Raw genomic sequence first — 23,107 nt, forward strand, 5'->3', positions numbered from 1 at the left:
AAGAGAAGAGATGCCATGGCATGATTCATCTCATTAATTCCTGTCAGGAAATCATGTTTATGGTTCACTTTTTTTCCTGTAATTTTCTGCCTTGTAAGTTGGAATAAAAGAGTAAAATATCATATGAACTGCCAGAGTCAACAAGCAGGTGGTGGAAATGTGTAATTTCAGCAGTTTTGTGGCTCTGCTTGCCTGTAAGAATCCCCAAATTATGTTTTATAAAATTGTCTCCTTCAACATATTGGTGATCAGATCAAACAAATTCAAGCCAAACGCCACTGTACCTATAAATTAAATCTCTTCTAAGATGGGCTCATGCTTGCAGCTTCAGAAAGAGGATTTACCCATGTGGCCAAGCGTATAGCTTACAGTCTAATAACTGATAGACTGTAACTGCAGTACTTCCACAGATGTCTGCCAAGACATATGCTTGGGTCTCCTGGGAGATGATCTCATCATTAATCACTGTGTTCATGGTTCAATTTAGAATATCGTATTATTTAAAGTTAATATATCACACAGCATTTAAATCAGATGCCTGCCTCTTCCATCTAGACCCAGAGTCAACTCGGGGTTGTCACGACAGAACCAGATGCATCAGATGAGCTATTCCTGGACTTTTTCCCCAGTGTGGTGGTTTCCTAGTGCCTGAAAAGTGTTTTCTGAGAAAATATCCCTTCTGTCTGGAATAGATGCGTAGCGTGTGGCCATTGGTATACTGAAATTTAGCTTGAACCCTTTTCTGTTCGGACATGATTGTGTAAGAAAAAGATACGCTTCATATCTTACCCTGAACAAAACTTTAACAAAAAAATGTTTTGAATTATAAAAATTTTAATAATTGTATTGTTATTTAGTTCTTATGGCCCTGAAAATTAAGTCAAAACGTTTGACTTAATTTTAGGTTGTTTTTCCAAGACTATATGAATTTCAGTTACCATTAAAGCTGTGAGATGAGTTCATAAGTTTCACTTTGACATAGATACATTTAGTAATGTTTGTGAACTTGAGTCACATTTTATCACTTTACACCACAAACCTCAATTAATTTAAATGAGATTTCATGTGATAGACCAACACAAAATGTAGCATAATCAGGTATTGTTTGTAGCATCTGTTCATTTTAATCTGATGCCCCTAAAATCCTCCAGTACATCCATTTGCTCCCAGACTACTAATCTTTATTAAATGGAGCTTACCTGTTTTATATAAACAGAAAACAAATGTACATTTGAAAATTTAACTTTTCTTATTTGGTCTACAATTTCGTCTCATTGCGGCTGCCCTACTTAGCACTTCTTTTTTTTCATTTGTGAAGAAATTGAGCTTTAATCATTATGAGTCATTGTCACGAACAAGGCTCCAGCCTTACACCTGGCAATATCCACCTTTATTATGTTGATTTAGGCATTCTTCAGAGCAATGGAAATCATTTAAGGCAGTGGTTTTCTTAAATGAATTGTAATGCAGTGCCAGAGACATGTTTTAATATATATTACTGTCCATTTCCACATTTAATTATTTGTACCCAAGACAATGATTGCAGAAAAAAAAAAAAAGGTTGGACATCAGTGAGATGCAAAACATAATCCATCCATTTTGGCTTCTTTTGCTGAGAAGCCAAGTACATGTCGGTCCATTGTTGTGTAAACAGTCCCATTCAGTTTATCCACAAAACCACCAGTGATGGGATTTGAATGGTGTACATTTTTTGCCTACCAAACCAAAGTACAAACCGGTAGATTTTACAATGCAAAAAATGCTTTCACAATAACTTTTGTCATAACATATACAAGAAACAGAGGTATCCAGTTTAAAACATCAGGCACCAAAACAGACATACAATGCAGATGTATCCAGAAATAACGCTGTTTTTGTTTGGACATGCATAGAATACTGAGTCTTTTGCTTGAAGCAGGACATTTGTGGTTTTTGTATTTCCCAGTTTGACCTTTTAGGGTGCAAAGGAATTTAACATTTTCCGGGCTTGTCCCACATATCATCCTCTCAACCCCCTATTAGTAGACCTCAATTGTCTGCACAAATTTCCACTTGGATGACGTGAGAAGAAATGAAATACATATACATGAGACGCAGCATGTATTTGCTCAGAAGGTTGTGTTTAAGTCCTCATCAGGACCTCTGCTGAAGCAGTCTGTCTCCCCCTTCCTCTCCAACCTCCCTGCATGTGTAGATGTATAGTGTTACTCACTGCCACTTTCTTTCTTGAGCGCCATCCTCCAGATCATCGCACTCTGATTTGCAGCCAACAAAACAGCATGCTCTGCCATTTCTTTCTTCTTATAAGGTCTTGGACCTGTGGCCCACCTTGGTATGCTGCCCAACCTGCCACCACTGGCTGGCTTTTATTGGAAGCAGAGCGAAATGTTTGTTTTCACTGTACTGCTGGGAATGAGAAATGGGGAGTACCTTGCTCTACCTTCGAGTGGGGCCGCCAGGATGCGTGCGGAGGAAAAATTGCCCTATGCACACAATAGACGGGCAAGCACGCCAAGACTCAAGACATCACAGCTCAAGGACCTTGGATTTCAGCCTCAGCTTTTCTTTTCTTAAACACAACACCCTTAAATCCTAACAGCTGCTTTGAGTGTGGGCTGGGAGGTTATAATAGTAAAGAGGAAATGTAGATGAAGTTAGAAATGCCCAGACATAAAAAAAAAACGTTCCTGTCTTATCTTTACCATTCTGTTGTTGGCAAATGCTGGTTATCATAATGTTCTATAAACAACATCATGTATTCTTTAGAGTAACAAGATGTTCATTTGTTTGTTTGAGAATGTAAAGATCTTAGGAAGCAGCAAATATAAGTTTCTACTTTATTAAGTATCCTTGTTAATAAAATAGTGTTGGGTCTTCCAAAGAAGTGATGACATCAGTATTTCGCATAGTTGCACAGTTTGTCGATGATCTGGAGAACATTGTTCACAAATGAGTTTGTCCAGATCCAGGCTGAATAAAGAGCTACTGTCCTTGTAAATTGATCTCCAGTTTGGTCACAGCTCTCTGCAGACTCTTTGTGCAGACCAGGACCAGGGTGACAAATTGAATTAATGGCAAAATTATCCAGTCTTTGCTACACTGGATAATTTATCATGTCCTCATGGTTATGCAAAGTTGTGTCCCAAGAAGAATATTAAGTTAAATTTCTTCTCCAACAGCCAGTGTCTTACCAAGTTGTTCAAGGTTTTTCAGTTGTGCAGTTTGTCCATCACCCGAAGAACATCCTCCAGGATTGAAGGGCCCAGGTCCAGACTGAATGAAAAGCCACTGTCCTCATCCTTAAATTCATCAATGTGTTCACAACTCCCTGTGAACTCTCGATCTCTATCAGAACCCATGCTGCCACTTCCGGGCCGGCAAGTCTGATTAGAAGCAAAGTCATTCCTCGTTTCATTAACTTCCTCATTTTCGCACTTATCTTCTTCTTCACTGTCCAGAAGAGGCAAAGAGTTGCACTTCTTTCTCTTCTTGTCCACAGACCACTCGGGGCTCTGCATGCCCTCCTTTCCATCCAGGTTCAGACGTGGGGGCTTTGGCGGTGGCTTGCAGCTCAGGAAGAGGTTCTGTTCGCTCTTGGAACTTTGTCGGAGCAGGCCGTGACCCATTTTGAGGAAGGATAAATCTCCAAAGCTGTCGTCTTGGCTGTCGCTCCCAATGTGAGAGACATGCCGGAAATCACCTAGGGGTAGACTGATCATTTCGACAGATAGCACTTCTCTCCTCTTTGAGTTCCTGCTAGACCAGCGACTGGAGGATGGATTTCTGTACAGCGATGTTTTAAGTGGCATCCTGATGGATTTACTGGAGTTAGACTTTGATCTCTGTGAATCCTCAGGAAATGATGCAGCCTAAATACATAGTGCCATCTGCAACAGCAAAAAAGACAATTAGGATTTAGCAAATGATAGTCTGAAGCAAGTCTGAGCTTGTGCTTGTCCTGGTATTCAGCACCAGATGTAAGTGCAGAGGTCTGTTCTCAGATTTAATGAGAATTGACAGCCATTGTTTAGAGACTGCACCTGTTGGACTTGATCGTAGCGCAGTGAAATTTAGTATTATTTGGCAGCAGAAGGATGACCCAGCAATGCTTTGAAGCCTTTGTTTATAAATATTTATTTTCCAAATCCTAGGTTCTTCCCATAACTGCAGGTGTGGTCTTCTACTTAACCTCCAGAGGAAGTCTATTAATCTACTTAAGAATTCCAGTAAGAAAAGCAAAACACTGCAAACACCAGAAGAGTAATTGCTTAGTATTTTGGATCTCTTCAAACAGTTTTTAAAGAAGGATGTATTTTTCTCTCTTTAACTGTCAGAAATCAAAATAAATTTGATGTGGAAATCAAGGTGGTGGAATGAATGAAGACACTTTTTGTAATCACCTCAGATGGTGAAGTAAAGTTAAATTATTTGCAGTTATTCCTTAATGTCACTATTTTGGCAAAATCTCAGGTTTGCTGTGCAGACTGGAAAAGTCAATAATTACCTTTTATAATGTATTCCAGTAAGAATAGTAAAAATAAAATTAAATTCAGTGTGGAAAAAACCATTTGGTTTTTCTATACGTTTTTCTTTCTTTAATTATCCTAACTGATGAAAGTCTATTTTTTCAATTGGTAGATTGATTTTATATTGATTTTTACATTAAATGTCAATGCACATGCTTTATCTTGATTGGTATCATTTTATCCATCACCATTTTGCTTTTTTACTCATGAACCGAGTGGACTCTGATTCAAAACTGACTGTAAATGCCAAACAAAGCACTACAACCTCTATTTTTGGAAATTTTTATAAAAGGATAAAATTACTGGAAGTGATAAATCAGATTTTAAAGAGTCTGCATTTAGTCCAGGAGGCTTTTTTAATTATAGATTTTAAAAATGGATGTGATTTAAGTTCAGATGCATCCCAGGCTGTGGAGCTATTGCGCATGTTATACAAAAACCGAAAGCCATTTTGGGCAGATTGTACCACTCGATCATTTAAGCAAGTTTTAAATTAATACCTTTTTCTCAAATGTCCATAATTTTCTGGGAAAAATCTAAAATACTGAGTTTGGAAAAGAATTGTTTTGTAAAACAAAATCTATAGCAACCGTGATATCTTTCAAATCCAAGACCGTTTTTAATTCTTCGTATTAGGCAACACTTTGTATAAACGGTAATTATATAGCGTCTAACAGAGGAAAAGCCTTTGCATTTCGTGACTAGTAAGCATTTTATTTCCAAAACCAGAACCTTGTTCATCAACTCTGGCATGTCGATTAGATAATCTCCTCGCCGTAAATGATTTTTACAGCTTTGCCCACATTAGCTCTACATTCGTGACTTGAAACACTAACTCTGTAAATTTGTAAGCCACTTCAACAAACACGCTTTGTCGGGCTGTAAAACATTTTATCGGCACTTTAGCAGCAGCAGGAGGTTGAAGAGTGTGGACACAACAGCATTCCTTTCCAAACATGTCAGGTCAACCAAAGAGGAGTGTTATGATTCAGCTGTGAGGAAACACCTCATGGCTAAGTAGAAGTTCAGCTCAATAAAACAGATTGACCAAAATAACACAGTTGTTTTATTTATTTGACCTTTATTTATACCGGTTGTCTCATTGAGATCCAAGATATCTTTTACAAGAGAGACCTTTTGGCTATTGCTTCTCTTTCTAAATGCTTTTCTCAGCTCCAGGATAATAATAAATAATTAAATGGGTTTTCTCTCCAAGCACCTTGTCTGGAATGACTAAAAACAATAAAACAGATAAAAATGGATGACTATATAAACTTACCAGTCTTGGTGGTTTAAAAATAAAATCCGGGATATTATAAGCCCACACATGCACACCCGCCTCAGCCAGGAATCTATGCTGCTTCTAACTGCACCTCTGACAAGCTATTCGTCGACAAGATAAGACTTGTCATTCATCAGAGAGCAATGCTTATTTCCCAGCTTTGAAACACTGACACGAAGGTGTAGCCTAGTCCCGAAGAAGGTTAAAGAAGATTTCATTTAGGATTAATTACTTTAACTGCAAAAAAACAGTTCTTACCGTTTTCAGCTGGAGCGAGCGCTGTTAGTTTGTGGGCAATTAATCTTTTTTTCAGTCAGCATAAAATCCGGATTGCGCTGCAAAATCACCTCCAGGTGTGTTGCTTGTGAAAGGCCTCCTTGCGTAAATGATAAACCAGAGGAGGTCAGAGTACAAGGGCATCCAGGTGGAGGCATTGCTTTTTTTATTTTTATGTCAGCTTTTGTGAAGTCAGCCTATTTCAGAATGTCTGCAAGTCATCAGAACACACCATCGTGACTGCAGAACAAGTCTGCCCTGCAGGCATAGGTGTTACAGTTGAGTTTTGCTGTTTGATTTGCTGCACCCTTCACCTGTGGGGGAAGTAGGTGGTAAATTGGAGCTGCTCATTTTTTCCATGTTCCATGCTATTAGTAAAGATTGAAACTTTACTGGATGGTTTAGTTCCAGAGAATATGCTTGAAAGAGAGGGGTGAGAAAAAAAATTGTTTTGGCCTCCACTGATTGCGTGCTTATTAAAGGAAGTTGTAGTTGGTGAGCAAACAGGTTGACCATATAGAGGAGGGGGTTAACAGATCTCTAATCTCCACACTATTGTCCCTTTTCTCTGCTGATTTCCTGATTTCCCGTCTGCTGTTGGCTTGTGTAAAGCCCCAGAGTCAACCCCACTCCACAGGCTCTTCTGCCTGAATGGAGGCCTTTGGCTTTTCTGTATAATCAAACAACAGACATGTCTGAACAGACACCCTGGGTTTCACAACAGAAATAACCGGCTGTTTCCAATTCTCACGCCTCCAACATGTTGCCTTTGCCCTCGTATGGGTAGGCTGTAACGAACTGTAAACCGTGTCAAAACAGCATGTTTTCTGCTCTGCTGTACTGATTACTAGTAGTAAATGGCAAGAGTCGCATTTGCTTATCAACTGTACAACTTGTGGTTAAAAAAAACCCCCAGCTGGAATAAAACATGACGTTTTTATGCGAGATGCATGAAACTGTGCAGTATGTGGGTTGCAGGGTCATCTTCTGGGGTACTTTGGTTCATGAGGGACTGATTCATAGCACAAAATCAATGACGATATGAAAGAATATAATCTGGAAATATTGAAACATCTCAAAACATGAGCCAGGAAACTAAATTTTCTGCACAAATGTTTTTTTTTTTTTTTTTTTGGACAATCACCATAGGTAAATCACCAACATAGTAACAAAGTGACTTAAGAACAAAAAGAAAATTATGTTTTGGAGTGACCATGACAGCTTTCCGATCTTAGTCGCATAGAAACTCTGTGAAAACAGCTGAAAGGGCGTATTACAAATCCGACAACCATGTCAGGAGATATGGGCCAAAATTCCACCAAGCTATTGTCAGAAGCTTGGAAAAAACCTCAAAACGTTTGACCCCAGTCATACAGTGTAGAAGGTAAATTCTACATTGTAGACCTCTGTAGAAAGTAATTCACGTTCAAATTATTAAAAATTATCTTTCTTTATTCTTGAATTTCATGGATATAAATCATTTTGGTAATCCTAACTGACTTAAAACAGGAAAATTTTAGCCGGATTCAATAGCAAACAATGAGAATAAAAAGGATAGGTGACTTTTTATATAGTGTATGTAAACATCTGGTTTCAACTGTAATTTTGTCAAAATATTTCCAATGTGTTCAGGTCTTAAAGGAGGAGAGCTTTGTACATAGCTTTGTCTTGTTTTTTGACTTTAAATATGCATGTTATGAAAGAGAAATCCCTTTTTTCAGCATTTCTTTTAAATTCATCCAATAAATAGGCGTGCCGGCTTTTCCTCTCCTCTTCTCCTGCTCCATTCTCCAGTGCCAAGACAGTCTTCTAGACCAGACACAATTACTCACGCAAATGAAACTAGAACCTCTAGCCAAGTCGGAAAGAACATTTTACAGCATCTCCCTTATGAGAAAAACTTCCGTCCTCCACCTACTGCCACAAAGCTGCTTTTATGCTAGCAGACACTCAGGTTGAAGAGTCTGTATTATCCGCAGTATTTGGAAGTGAGTTCAGAAGACCTGCAGGCTGACAGAGGCTGGGCTTATTCCGGTGATGGTGTTCTCATGCTATGTAGCCTCCAGACTGCTAGGTTTAGCCTGAACTTCATTTCAGTATAAACTTCTTTTCTATGGCCTGACCATGGTGGGCAGTGTGGTTTGATGCAGCTATGCTGGGCCTGAAATCGTGCTTTTTCTTCTTTCTGCAAAATAAAAAGTGTTTCCAGATATTGCTTTGACTGGTGCTAGAAGCCCGAACTGAGGCTTTGGTGGATCCTCCCCAAGCCCTTTATTGTGTGTTCTTCAGCTCCCTCTGTGCTAAGGCTCCTATAAGGGCTGCTGTTAAACAGGATTTACTGCTTGCTTTGTCTGATTTCTTTTAACTAAGACATTGTTAAATCATGTCAAAGACGGCACACATAGCTTAACTGAAATCAGTCGGCCTGTATTTCACTGATGGTTCTTCTAGAATATATAATGCTCAGATTGGGATTAAGTGTTAAACTGAAGATAAGGTTAGTCCTTTTTCACTTCTTGGAACAGCTTAAACCTGACTTTTCAAGGTGTTTATAGAGAAATGTTGCAGTGTCGCAGTGTTTTGATCATTGCAAAAATCCTAAATGGTAAAAGCATTTTTTCTGCTTATTTTGTTTGTGTCAGTGAATGTGCAATCAATTTAAACATTTAATGAGGGATACAGTCCAGCACTGACCTACACCTTCACCTTCAGTTCAGTTCTCCTTATTTAAATAGAATCATCTCACAACGAACGTCAACTTATGGCACTATATAAGACACACATGGTACCCAAAATAAATTGGAATTTAGACTAAATTTAATTAAAATCAATCAAATTCAGTTTTTTGCAGTGCAGACATTTAATCAGAATGATGTCTAATAAAATGCAGTCAGATTCAGTTGATCACTTATGGCAAACCTTTGAGGTTTTCATGGAATGGCTGCATTTACACCAAGATAAAATTACATAAAGGTGTCTACTAAAAAGAATTGCGTGGAAATTTTCTTGACAAAAACTCCTATTAAGACTTTTAAGTTTTTGATTTTTACATACCAAAGTTGAAAAATGCTGGGATAATATTGAGCATGAATACATTTGCACTGTAGTTTATAAATTAGAGCAAGAAGAGAATAATAGGGAAGAAGTGTTCCGTATTTTGTCCAGCAATAAAACTTTAGGCTTAGCTCATGAATATTTAGCAACTCTAACTGAAAGCTTCGTTCTACACCTAAATCTACTCCTAAAGGACAAAATAAAGATAGCTTTCTCCATGGGAGAGGAGCCAAAGGTCTCCCTTTGATTGTTTGAAACTGCAGAGCAAGGCAGAGAGGTGCTACAAAATAATTATTTAAAATAGGATGGTGCTTGGTTTTTCAGAGCTTTATGTAACTTTCTTTCTGAATTCAGAAATAGCCAAAACCGAGCAGCTTAAATTAAAATACATATCATCTATCTTTCTGACTGCAGGATTTAGGATGATATTTTTATTTTTTTGGGAGGAGGGGGAGTTTTTGATGATAAAGAATTACAGTAGTCTAATCATGAGGGAACTAGTTTCTTGGGCAGGATATTGTTAATTTTGTCAATATTTTCCAGGTGAAAGAAGGGTATCCAGACAAGCCAAGACAAGAAAGGTGGGACAGAAAGATGAAAGTGGGAGACAAAAATAAAGAATACAAATAGAGAATACAGGAAAACACCCTAGAATTTCTGAAAACAGTTACCAAAAATTTTGTAGCAGTAGTTACAGTACATTTAGTAATCATGTAATTCAAAGCACTTTATTTATACTGATTTAATGCATTGCTGCTTGACCCAGTTTCTGTTTAGATTGTAATCTTGAGGTATTTTACTTTTGAACTCACTTGAATGATACACACCTTAGTCATCCTGGTTCAGATGAAAAGGCAAGTTGAGACAATCCTTCTACAACCACAACATTAAAGTCATGTTTTTTTTATGATAGGACCAAAGATTGAATCATATGTTTTCTTTTAATCAGAATTAGATCAAAAAAACCATTTCACTTCCTGGCTTTATTTACACACACTCTGATTAATTAGATTGAACTTCCAAGACATTGGCAACAGAAATGAGACTTATGATTTTTGCGACCCCGTAGCAGTTTTTTCTGAAAACCTTTATTCCTTTGGGACTAAATAAAAATGTCAATTGCATATATGCTGCAACTTTTTTTCCTACTTAAGAAGAATCAGGAAAGCAGGTGTAATAATATATCATGTTTCAGCAGTCATTATTGGATACAAAACCACATTTAAATTATGGCATTTTGGCTTCAACTCATTCGAATGCTTAAAAGAGGGAATGAAGTTAACAAAAAGCAGAAATCTTCAATCCAATGAAACATTTTGAATTTTTGTAATTTCAGCCTTTTTGACAGCCTTCAGGTTAAAGATTTGAAGCCAAACAGTTGCACAAACTCATTTGTTTTACTAAAGAATATCTTGCAATCAGAGAGCTTTTCCAGGAACCCAAGCATGTGAGACGTAATTTTGCAAAAATACATTGTTGGAAATCAAGCGAGGCAGAGGCCCTTCTTTTCATTTTTTTATGATTTTTTTTTTTAAAGCCCATCCATCAAATAGAGATATGCCAGGAGGTAAGGTCTTTGTAGCCATTTTTCATTTCACTGTTTATTTCTTCTACTTCTACAGATTCCAAAGGAAATCTCTGACTCCATATAGCAAAAGTCTGTTCAGATTAAAACATTGACCACTGACAACCACATGCTGAGCACAAGCACCGTTGCTCATACATAAAAACACAAAGCTTAGAAGCTCTGAAAGATTTACCTTTTGAATTTATAATCTGTTTATGCCTTCTGAAATCTATAAACAAAGGTCTACAATCCAGCCTGTTTTACTCTGGAGGAAAAATTCACATTTTGTCATTCTACAATCAAACTTTAATTTATGCATTATCCCTTACTCTGATATCATAATTTAGTCTGAAAATTAGGTACAAGTACCGTGAGAAGATCAGGAGGAAGTCTCCTTAATTTTTTGCTATTTGTGCCGTTCTGTTCTTCAAATAATATTTTTCATAAGTGCTATGTTGAAGTATTTGAATTCTATTTGTCCTTCTCTTTGGCTACACGGCTTGCACAGTAAAAAAAAAAAAAAAAAGATGTTGGACTGTCACAGTCAAATGCTTGCAAGATGCACATAAAGACAAGAGACAATTATGAGCAAGTGTTTCTGTTGTTTTTCCCCAACAGAAACTGGATAATGTTGTACATCTTCTGTGTTTTATAATGAGTGATGATTAATTCACTGCTGAGTGCGACGCTTACGTTTCGTCTGCGCAGGAATGCCACTTCGGCCTTTCTTGTGTTGCTCCAACACACACACACACTGAAAAGATTTCTAAATTTAAGTGTACAAGAGTTCGACTCCCATAAATCACATAACCCAGAGGTTGTGACAAACAGAAACACACACTATGCCACCACACACACACTCCAGATAATTAGTACCGTGATTAACCTGACCACACTGCATTACAGACTGAAATGTTAGCCTGAAACACAGAAAAGGCTTTGGAGAGGGGAAAACCCCCATTCTTGTCTTGGACATCTGTCCAGTTGCTTCTTGGCTCAGTGAATGTCTACATAAAGTTCTCCAATGACTGCTGGTATCAATGAGTAATCCATTATTCTGTAATCTGTCGGGCTGCAGCGTTCACAGCATGGAATGACAAGTATTTTAACAAGAAGCGCTCATCGTACTCATGGTGTAACTTGTTGTTTTTATCACATACACATGCAGTCGCCTGTACTTCACACGTACCAAAAGCAGTGGTGTAATGGGAAGTGGATCTGACAAGTTGTGCTGGAGGAACAAGGTGGCCACCTGCTGTGTGAGCGACTTCCTGCTGTGTGTTACACTGGCTGACTCACGGAGCTGATGCTGTTCGGGATGTCATAACTGTTCTGGGGTCAGGCAGGAGTTGGGCTATTGGGGGAAATCAGCTGTGCTGGTGTCATATAGCTAATCTTCATGTTGTTTCTTTGTATAAGAACATATCACAAGATTTGAATTTGAATGAAAAGATGATTTTATAGATAAGTGAAAATTGTGTAGGTTTGTTTTTACAGAGTAGTGTATTTCAAGTGTTTACATTTGTTCATTTTGATGTTTATGGCTTACTGCTGTTGAAAACCTACAAAATATAGTGTCTCAAAAAATTTTAATATTACATAAAACTTATAAAAAGGGCCACTTTATCATACTGATGAAGACAGGTGCCAAGGTTATCAGGAAAGGGGAACAATTAGTGGTCTAAAACTTCCCGATAGACTGTTGCTCATGCAGCCCATAACCTTGACATGTCTGTGTGAAAACACTGACTCCAGCCACAGTCTCTTCCTTGCACACTTGTTTTCTACCACACTTTTTCCTTCCACAAAATCTTCCGTTAGTATTGCCCGTTTAGGCATGACTTTCTAAGACTGTTAAGAAATTTCTGCTGTCAAGTCCACAGTCCTCTCTGTGGTTGTGTTTGTCATAACACACATCTCTGAGTTAGAAATCCTGGTTTTGGGAGGTGTTTTATGGTTTCCAAGTCACGCAGGGTTCCGGCATTACGGCACCAGACACCCACACACGCAAGCATTGAAGCTGTATCAGTGTTTAGTTACAGGGTGATGCACTGGCTGAGCATCTAAATAGCAAGTTAACTCCCCAGGCAAGGAAACATCGGTCATCTTGAGAAAAGGATGCATCACGTTTCCCATATAGCACCTGTTAGTGATCAGAATTCCTTTAACGCTAATGGACTGTATGTTGGTAAAATATTATAGACCTTCAGTCTTTCAGGGCGCAGTTTGGTGCTGTCTCCAGTAGAGAGCATGATAGAGGAGGAATGTATTATGTTGACAAGTTGGCTCTTTTATACTTGTTTATGGTTTATTTAGCTTGAAGATGCAGGAGTTGTTTATTTTTCTAATGGCGTTCGCGTGATATTTCATAGTTGCGTGCCAGACAAGGGCTTGAGTTCACATTATTGGAATGATAATAGCAGCTTTCCTCAGCCCAGGGGTGGGGTGGAGGGCAGCTTAACTTCACGGACCCTCCGCTCTCTTCCTCCTTCTCAATTTTACCCTATGCCTTTCTCTGCACATGGATAGTGGAGTCCCCGTGATGCTTTCCAGATGTCTCAGCTCAGCGACCAGATTGACAAAACTCTACATCTTCTCTTTAAGTTGTTCTCATTCATGTCCTTTAAAGAACGCATGCACCCACACGCCTACTCTGTCCTGCATTTCACTTTCTTGGTAAGGAGACATTTTCTTGGCACAAAAAATATTTTTTATATAATCCTTCTAAAGGATGTCTCACGCTGCAGAGAAATAGCCACTCTTTCCTTTCAAAATGTGATTTTAATCTGTGCCACATCAGGATCAAACAAATGCTTTAATACATGGTTTCCTTCCTGAATTAAAGTTGTTCTTTTCTTTGTGAAGATGCAAACACTTCTGTTTCGCATTTGTTGCCAGTGCATTGATTTTATGATTTTTGTGTTTCTGTCCATTCATATCCATTTAATGCCTGTGGATGCATTATTTTATTCATCCCAGTATGAGATTATTTCTCTGTTCTCAAGCAGATTTTGACCCTTAAAGAAATTTATTCAACTCAATAAATTTAGGGCAGCTCTTTCCAGCCCAGATGTTTAGGTAAGATGACTTCAGGCTGCAGAATTGCCATTGCTAGGCAACTTTCTCATACTTGATCTCAGTGTCATGATGCTGGTAACTACGATGAGTGTCTCTTTCCTCTTCACCCATTGTTCATCCATTTGTAAAATCAGCCATTGAACCCTAACGATGCTTCTTTCTTTGTGTCCTTTAATATTTTTTCATTTGGATTTTTGAGATTCCAAACCAAAAACTGTCTCTTTAACTCTGTCTACTAAACTAGAATAAACTCTGCTTTGCTAATACGTCATCTGTGTTTTCTGTAGAGTTCCCTTTCAAATGAGCGTGACTATGAGACGGTAGTGATGATGAGGATGAGGCAGGCTGCCGAACGCCAGAGGCTCATCGAGCAGATGCAGAGAGAAGATGATGAGGAGGCTGCAAAGTCGTAGCTTTAGTTTCATAAAGCTTCATGTGTTTTTCTTTTATTGTTTTATTGTAACATAGTGTGGAAAATAAACCCTTTTGATAAAATAAAGCAGTATTCTCATTTGTCTTGTTTTCGCCTGTATATAGATAACTTATGACTAGGTGCAATGTAGAGAAGTTAGACCTGCTGTATGTAGTGCCACACTACACAGCTACTGACACAAAGCTTATCAGAAAGGCCAGAGAGAACTCTGTAATTGTTAGTTTGAAATGATAAAACTTCTATTAATTCAGTTTTCTGTCTTAATTAAAACTGAGATTAGCCAATAATGATTTCTTTTTTCTGCAAATGCTTATGTGGCAAAAGCCATAGCCCTAAGAATGAACAGAAATAAGTAATTAAAATCTATCACTTTGTGTGTCACTTTCTGGACTGAATTACTGAACTTAGTTAATTTTCCAATAATATTTTAATGTATTTAAATTCACTATTGCATTCAGATTTTTTTCCTCACAACTTTAACAGATACCTACAATATTTGACAATATGTAAATTTACTAATATCACCATACTCGGTATCTTAGATTGTCAGATGTCACAAAAATGTTGACTTTTCGTTCAAATCCCATCCATATCATACAGAGAGAAATCTTTTGGTTTTGGTTATTTTTCTGTGCAACACCATGGCACATCATGGTGCATGCTTAGTCTTTTCTTGTTGGGCTTTAAAAATGCCAGATTTGCCTGGCTTTGCAACAAAACCAGCTGTGAAAATAGCTCCATGATGTAATGTTCATCAGTCAACCATTATGTGGCCAAATGTGACAAGTTATTACCTCATTACTTGTACCAAACAAGTTTTGATATACAAATCTTTCTTCCCTGTAGCTTGCATACTTTATCAGCTACTTTAGGGTAAGTCGGGGGCAGTCCAAACCACAGACCGTGTGATGTGACTGTGTGGAAATCATTTCTGCCCCATGTTAAACCAGTAATCAGGCTGTGATTGGAACACTAGGTATGCTTTTATGGAATTTTTGTGGGTTCATTGTGATGAAAAGCAAACTCACTCTGGAGGCTCTCCATTTTACATCTGATGGTTGGGATGATAGTTCCTCTTGGTTTTCTATTTCCAAATATCCGCGCCTCACTGAGGAGGCCCTGGCTTTTAGTTATTTATGTTGCTGTTTATTGAGCTCCCAGTACTTGCTCTACTTTAATTGCTTTAATATTTGCATGTGATATCTGCAAAACATTTATTTTTGAATGTTTCTTGAAAATATGCTCTGAATTAGGGCTTATGATCAACAAAGCCCTTAACTAAAAATGTACGGTAACTTTGGCGCTTGATACTTTAGACATTATGTTTGCTGTTTTTATTAATCCTTTGTTGTATACATGTTGTTTTCATGCTGAAAATGGTTCAGTATCTTTTACTGATTCATTTTAGGCTATTTCATTATCAAAACAAATTTTTGCAGGTTACAAAACAACTACTCCTGGTGACCAATAGACATATGAGACAATCTTCCAGGAACGAAAACAAATTGTGAAATACAAAATTAAAAATATCTTTACAGGTAAGACTTGATGCATTGTTAAGTTTGAGTTTTCCAATTTTGTGTCATATTAATCTCATGTTATTAGGCAATTGCTGCTAATCTCTGTAAAACATTACAAAACAGTTGTGTGATTTCAATCATAAGAGTTAAATGTTACTTTTTTTGCTTCGCTTTTGGTATGTCTGTGTGCCCAGACACCCTGCATCTTCTTCTTTTATTATCACACTGTACTAAAGTTCTAGGTTCAAATCCTGGCCTGAAGTCTTTCTGCAGTGTTTGCAAGTTATCCTTGGGCATGTGTGGGCTCCCTTTGGGTGCTCCAGCTTCCTCCCACAGTCCAAAATATGCATAGTAGTTGAATTGGTCTTTTTAAATTGCCCTTAAAAGTGAGAGCCTATCACTCAGTGAGGCATATACTGTAGATGATGCATGGATGGATATGTGTCATAGTTTTTGGGGTTTAATTCTTCAGCTTCATAAATTTTAAGTTTGAATATGTCATAGATTTTCTCTAAACTAATCTGTACATATAGGTCCAAATATATACAGACACCTCCACTAATATTTGGATAAATTTTCCCTAGTAAGATGCAAAGACACCATGAGCTTTTTACACCCATCTACAAGCTTCTATCATAATTCTGGCAGCACATTTGGTTACCATTATCATCCAAAATGGTACAGTTATGATTTCCATTGGTGTCAAGTCCATGTATTTTTGATAGGCTTTGCATTGGGGGTATAGCAGAAGCCTGTATAAAAATAAAAATAAAATCTATATTTTAGGGATGGCATTTTCATGCCTATGACAAGTACTTTTACAAAAACACTTTTCTTGTGCATTCATCACACTCTTAACAAGAGGACTGCACATCCTTTCTATAACCATTCAATTGTTGTTTCAGGATTATTTAAAAACTGTTTTTGTTGGGAGTCTTGCATTGTTGATTGATGTTCACCTCAGGCTCAGTACTCCCTGTACTACTCAGGACATAGGCCCCTACGTTTTCATATTTTCTGTTTTTACAGGATGTAAAGCCAACTTTCTGCAATAACATTTGTGTTTTTGCACTTCTGGGTTGCCATTCGCACACTTTCACTCCAACTCCGCTTTTGCTGGATCATGAAACGGGCCGCAGAGCATGCTAAATTAAAGAACACATTTTTAAATATGTGTTCTGCCCCTTGATATTGACCCTGACAAATTTTGATTTGTTGTTCCTACATATTTCACAATAATCTTATGCAACATACAAAATCCTGCAGAGGTTTTGCTTATTTATGCTCTGCTAAGTGACACGCTACCATTCTTTGACACACATTCGGTCAGTCCTTGTTGTGGTCACCATGAGTTTTGTAATAGAATCTTCTTGCTTGGGAACATACATACTTGCCAGTACAGTCTGTTTTCCTTGTCTCTCTGGCATAATGGTGTGTCTACTCCTCTTTGTCCTGTCATTGTGTTATTTAGGAGCCACATGGAAGCTTTGCAACAACCAATCCAGTCATGCATCCCCCTGCCACTCCTGCGCTGCTTCTCCATAGCTCTGTTACACAACGTCCAGCTGTTAGGGGTGGGAGACATCTGCTCCTCTCCTCCTGCAAAATCCCCTCACAACATGGTTTTGTTTATGTGTATCCTTCTCCTCTACCCCAGCAATGTGATAAAAAAAAAAAATCAGAAACACACCACCTCTGTCTGAATGACAACAGAAGAAATACAATCACAGGAAACACATTCACCACCAAAACTGCCCAAAGCCAACAGTGGTTTTTGCTGCTACATGCAAACCAGCAGGGGAGGATGACCTTGTTACAGCATCCTTCTCAGGAAAGATTTAATGTCTTCATAGCATCATAACCATCCTAGCTGAGGATGATAGTTCTCTGCTTCATCTTCAACTTGGAAAAGGTAGCTATATCATGTATTAGGCAGCAGATCTTGTTAGAGTTTGTCTGGCAACGAATCTGGGCTTCAGGTTAATGATCTGGGCTGGCCCCAAACACACGCTGGCAGACCCGGGGCTCAAATGAAACCACCCAGTGTTTTTTGGCTGCCGTAGGCAGGCTTTTTCATGCCTGACATGCAAGTGTCTTATCCTAAATTATAAAGGATATTTTCAGGGTGTGATGTATGTTTATCAAGTTCTGTGCATGACGGGTGGCTTACAAGATGCTGATCTCGCTGATCCTAACAAAAGCGTCCATATCCTTTAAAGTTTAAGTTTTGTCATATTAAAATGACAAGCTGTGATCTATTTTATTATGAATCTGAGTGACAGGGCCATGTGATAAGGTGGTTTATAATTTTTGTGAAAATGAAATCATACACATGGTTTTCCAAATTAAAAAAATAAATCTGAAACTGTTGACAATTATCATTTCACTTTTTACTATTCTTTACAAAACAGTTCAAGCTCAAATACAGCAGAAGAATAAGAGAATAATTTTCATATTTTGCCACAAGTGGGTTTATGTCTGGATTTTTATTGGGTCATTCTAATCAATCTGCTTTGATCTGGACGTTGTTGTCGTCCTGCTTGAAGGTGAACCTGTGCCAGCGTTTCTGTCCCGGCTGAAGAAAAGCTTTTTCAAATCAAGTCGTCAATGCAGTTTTCTGGAGGTTTGTTCCAGATTAGAATAGCATAAAAACGAAATCTTGCTTCTCCATGTTTGGATATGATTCTGATGGTGCAGAACAGACTTAAACCAGAAGAACCGAGTGATGTGGAAAGTTGATTCAACAACAGCAGCTTTTTAATGTATTTTTGTGCTGAGCTATTTAGTGATTTATAAATCAGCAAAAGCATCTAAAAGTCTATTCTCTGAGCTGCAGGAGGTCAGAATAAGGACTCTGTCTTCCTGGCTTCAGTGAGAACATATTCAGCAGCGTTCTGAATCAACCGCAGCTGTATGGTTGACTTTTTAGGCAGACGTGAAGATAAAGGCATGGATGAGTTTTTCAAGGTCTTGTTGAGACATTAGTCTTTAAGACCTGGAAATGCTCTGAAGATAATAAAATACTGACTTTGTAACTGTCTTTATGTCTGCAGATTCACATCAAAGTTCATCACTACACACAGCTTTTGGGTCTGATTAGCTGTTTGCTTGCAGCATGACGCTACCACCACCAGATGTTGATCTGGGTGATGTACAGTGCTTATTTTCTTTCACAGATTACACTTTGTATGCAAGATAGAAAGTTCAGTTATGGTCACATCTCTTCTACAAGTTTGTTTTCTCCTAAGTAACTTGTAGTCAACTGTAAACTCATTCTAAAAAGTTATATTGACAAATTATCTCAGCTGGGCTATGTAACATCTACAGCTCCTCCAGAGTTACCAGAAATCTTTATTAATGTTCTTCCTTATAATCTGTTACTTAAGAAAAATAGGTGTGCTTTACTCTCTACATTTATGCATTTATGAGATTAAATTACATGGGTGGACTCCATCCTACTTCTTACTGACCTTATTTAGAAGCATCAGGATAAAGGGGGTTGAATACATAAGCAAACCATAGTTTTTATGTTGACATTTTTCTTTGTATGAGGGCATAACATGAAATCCTAATGAATGACACTGAAATTTGGGATTGTGATGTAACAAGATGTTACAAAGTAAATGCTTTTGCTGCGCAAGGTGAAGCAACGAATGTTTTTATTGTTAGATAACAATGAATTGCTTATTGTTAAAATGCATGTATTTATTATTTATTGTTAAAAACATTTCAGATTTCCACATTATTTATTCATAAACAAAATGCTAATTTAATGTACAAACATCTTTCAGCACAGTTTTTTCCCTGCATGACAGAAAGGTTCTCTGACCTCGTATGGACAAATAACTTCAACACACCTGCAGTAAACAACATTACTAACAAATGGTCCAATAAAATCTCTGGAATGTGGTTCCACCATACCGTCAACCCGGCAACCTGTTCAATCGGAAACCTTATAGAAAAGATTTCCTCAGCTCTAAAGTTGCTTTCTCTCATCTGTGGTAGTAAACACATCATAACATAAAGTAGAAAAGGTTATAAGGTGATAAATCACTCCGACTCTTTGTGGAGACACCACACCAGCGTCTGTCCCACTCCCGTCATCGACAGCAAGCGGAAGCCAATCTTCTCCAGCTTGTCCAGCACCAGGCGAGGTGGGTCGTCCACATGGTATTCAGAACTAAAATAAGCATAAACAAAGTAATTCTGCCTTCCACAGATGTGGGATTTCTCTCTTTCAGTAAACTCTGCTTGGAAAGTGCATGGCTGCTAAGTGTTCTGGTGCTCATTCACTTCCTTCCACACCTTGGTTCATTTCCCAGAAGGATCTGAATCAGATTGCCAATGACAACACTTCCCTGTTCTGTAACCCATCACCTTGAATGGTTTACTCTCAGAGCAGAAGCTTTCCTCAACCACACTTTTTTTGTTCCAGCCAATTGACTTGATCTCAGCTCTGCTGTCAATATGTGCACTTTAGCAGCCAAAAAGAAAGAAACACCCACTTTTAACTGTCAAAATTGAGAAATATGGCCCTGTGAGAGCAGATTTTCACCAATCCAGCTCAGCTCTGCATGTCTGTGGAGGTCAGCATTAGAACATTGCCTTTAGAGATTACTCTTTTCATTTTGTCAGATGATGGCGGAGATATACGAAGTTTCACAGGATAGTTTTAACCCCAAATTTATCTGCAGCGTGTCACAAAACATCACAAGTGTTTCCATTTGCAGCCACTCACAAATTGTTTCCCAGCATGGTTGTTTTTCTCGCCCCCAGGTAACTCATGATAGATGGATCAGAAAATTCGTCTCCTACATTCGTTGGACCAGACTCCTGAAAAACAATGATTTGATATCCATCAACAGTTTGATTTTCTAAATGAATGTCTCTGGCTATTATTTATGCAACCATAGCTCCGATGCAGACCTCTGGCAGGTACAGGATAATAAACAGTAATAATATCAGGGCAGGCTAAAAATAGATGATCTAATACTCAGAGGCTAGAGAATTAGGTTGCTGGAGCTGAGCAGGCTGGGAAATGAACATGCATAACAAAAAAAACAGAGACAGATGCAATATGTGTAACAGTATTTAAGACAATGGCAAGAAATACATTAAAAAAGGCTTCTTTTTCAAGCTGTGTAAGGTGCCAAATGTGCAAAAGGACAGTAAATAAAATCAATTTGCTTTTACATGTACTACAAATAAAATTAAATTGGAACTGAATACACTTATTTGATGAATAGCTAAATGTAATGTCATAAATCACATCATCTAAATAATTTCTGTAACTTACAGCTAATGAAAAGAAAAAATTCATCCACTCACTACACCAGCTTACCTTTTCATGTGGGCATGGACTGATGAGGACTTTAACAGATTGTCAGTCTGTCACAGACCAAAATTTCAATTTCTCTGATAACCATTTAGAAAAAACTAGATTTAATACAGAAATGGTATGATCTGGTCACGTTATGGCCCACACCTCAGTGGGCAACCTTGATTTTGTCCTGCAGACAGTCACTGAGACCTTCTACAAAGAGAGTCACTGTTAAACTCCTGTTTACAGACTACCAACTCCTCCTACAGAGTGCCTTTTTCAAACTTGTTAAGAAAAACTCTAACAAAAGGAAAACGTGTGGCAGAAAAAGGTGCACAAATACAACTGATGGCCATGAGAGGACGGTGAAGCAAAACCAATTCAGGAGTTTGGGGGAGACGCACATGAGGCATTGACTGAAGTTGGAGTCAGTACCTAAAGCAAAACCTCAAACTAAAAGTGTTCCATTATTTTACTTAAGCTACACATGAGTCAGAGACAGTGTGGAAAGAGTTCTTCATGGGCTAGGCTTTTAATGTCTTTATTAATCTATGCATGGATGTTGTGGAAGTGTACAATATGTCTGCACGGTGTATCCCTCTGTCCAAGGCATTTTGTTCCTCAAGGGAGACAGATAAAAAGACTTTGAGCTTGACTAAAGAACCTACTGCTCAGTGGTCCAAAGACCTCTCCTCAAATTAGAGTTCACTTTACATATTATTTGTAGATTAAGGTTCCAGAGTCTGGTGGAAGAGTGGAGAGCCACACAGGAGTTTTTTGATTTCTAGTATGAGATTTCCACAGTCGGTGACGATTTGGGGAGACTTTTCAGAGGACTTCCCTCTGTTGACAATCTTAATGGAGTTGTTGCATTCATTTTCCAGCTGACTCGGCAGCAGAGCACACAGGCAAAAGTACAAACACCTGATTTGATAATGGTGATATTACTGTGCTGATTGGTCAGTAAGCCGGCCTTACCTAAACCCTGCAGATAATTTGTTTGATTTTGTCAAGAGCAAGACATTAGAAATAATTTTTACTGGTCTTATGAATATTAATACTCATTCAAATTTTAAGTCAGTAAAACTGTATAAAAGAGCAATTATTTTGCCATTTGTACCCTGTGGTGCACTGTGAAAAATTAAAACTTTTGTCTCGCCCAATAAAAAAAATCCATAACATTTCATTGGTTATCCTGCAGAGCTTGACCAATTATATTCACAGGAGACTTGCTCTATGACTGTGATGGGAAAATGTATGTGTGCTGATCCATTCATCCAGAAAGTAACTATATAACTATTTAAATACAGAAATAGCTACATGTCAATTTCAAAAATAAAACTAATAATTCACCAGCAGTGTATTTAATGAATTAACAGTTATTTGTTTTCAAATTTAACTTAACAATTTGACTATGGTTTGAATTGTGCCACTGTTGGAGCTCCATACCCTAGGGAGGCTTGTCTGTTTTCCTCTGCATGCAGAAAATAAGAGGCCTCCAGATAAATATTAGGTTCAAGTGACAACTATGATTGATAAGTAAAACACTGGGTGCCGCAGAGGCTAAATAAATAAATCCTGCAATCTCCAATCCAAGCAATGCTTCTGTAAAAGCAAGGCACCAGTTATTTATGTGGGATATATACACACCAGTCGGATCTGCGTGCTGATGAAAATGTAAGGCATCCCTGCCCCTTGGCTTTGGTCTTGTTATCCCCTGGGAATGACTCGAGAGATGCCTTCAAAGACGCGACTGCCTCTGCACAACTTGCGCTCCTGCTGTCAGCTCCGTACGGAATGCGGAAACACCCACCGTGACTGGCCAATCATGGCTCACCCTCAGCCAGCTCTGCAGACACGGCATGTTACTCAACACCACCGCTAGTTTATTGACACGAGAATGAGAAATGCTGGCCAGCGTGTGCACATAGAACAAATGTTTTCTTAAGACCAGTTTTCATTCGGTTTAATTAAAGTTGTGTATTTTTACCTCTTCTCTGCAAATATTTTCTTTACAAATATCGACCGGGAATCAGGAACAAACTTCCCAA

At 38.1% G+C, this 23,107-nt stretch overlaps 3 protein-coding genes across 4 annotated transcripts in view; 1 reads left to right on the plus strand and 2 right to left on the minus strand.

Moving 5' to 3' along the window:
- dnajc17 (DnaJ (Hsp40) homolog, subfamily C, member 17) overlaps positions 1 to 14,298 on the plus strand; it is a 36,464-nt gene extending 22,166 nt beyond the window's left edge. Inside the window, exon 11 of the mRNA XM_032547357.1 lies at positions 14,071 to 14,298. Coding sequence (XP_032403248.1) covers positions 14,071 to 14,196 — 126 coding nt within the window. The 3' untranslated portion in view covers positions 14,197 to 14,298. The remainder of the gene's footprint in view (positions 1 to 14,070) is intronic.
- LOC116709073 (cdc42 effector protein 3) lies at positions 1,361 to 6,864 on the minus strand. 2 transcript variants are annotated; one of them, XM_032547359.1, is made up of 2 exons: positions 6,067 to 6,864; positions 1,361 to 3,887 (listed from the first exon to the last, which is right to left on the minus strand). In XM_032547359.1, the coding sequence occupies exon 2, from the start codon at positions 3,807 to 3,809 to the stop codon at positions 3,210 to 3,212; it is 600 nt and encodes a 199-aa protein (XP_032403250.1). In that variant the 5' UTR covers positions 3,810 to 3,887; positions 6,067 to 6,864; the 3' UTR covers positions 1,361 to 3,209. The 2 variants fall into 2 exon arrangements, with proteins under 2 accessions (XP_032403250.1, XP_032403251.1); XM_032547360.1 differs by lacking the exon at positions 6,067 to 6,864 and adding an exon at positions 5,806 to 5,990.
- Positions 14,299 to 19,378: 5,080 nt separating the features above from the next.
- On the minus strand, positions 19,379 to 22,878 carry gchfr (GTP cyclohydrolase I feedback regulator). The gene is made up of 3 exons (XM_032548271.1): positions 22,707 to 22,878; positions 20,475 to 20,569; positions 19,379 to 19,916 (listed from the first exon to the last, which is right to left on the minus strand). Exons 1-3 carry the CDS (start codon positions 22,740 to 22,742, stop codon positions 19,787 to 19,789), a joined length of 261 nt encoding a protein of 86 aa, XP_032404162.1. The 5' UTR covers positions 22,743 to 22,878; the 3' UTR covers positions 19,379 to 19,786.
- Between the last annotated feature and the right edge of the window lie 229 nt (positions 22,879 to 23,107).

This window comes from Xiphophorus hellerii, chromosome 19, assembly GCF_003331165.1.
Source record: "Xiphophorus hellerii strain 12219 chromosome 19, Xiphophorus_hellerii-4.1, whole genome shotgun sequence".
NCBI classification, from domain to species: Eukaryota; Metazoa; Chordata; class Actinopteri; order Cyprinodontiformes; family Poeciliidae; genus Xiphophorus; species Xiphophorus hellerii.

Excerpts from the sequence above, each read along its gene's own strand:
- gchfr (XM_032548271.1), bottom strand. The coding sequence starts at position 22,742 with ATGCCTTACATTTTCATCAGCACGCAGATCCGACTG. Across the intron at positions 20,570-22,706 it reads TCAGCACGCAGATCCGACTG|GAGTCTGGTCCAACGAATGT; the intron begins GTGTGTATATAT and ends ATTGTTTTTCAG. Across the intron at positions 19,917-20,474 it reads ACCATGCTGGGAAACAATTT|TTCTGAATACCATGTGGACG; the intron begins GTGAGTGGCTGC and ends TGCTTATTTTAG.
- LOC116709073 (XM_032547359.1), bottom strand. The coding sequence starts at position 3,809 with ATGCCACTTAAAACATCGCTGTACAGAAATCCATCCTCCAGTCGCTGG.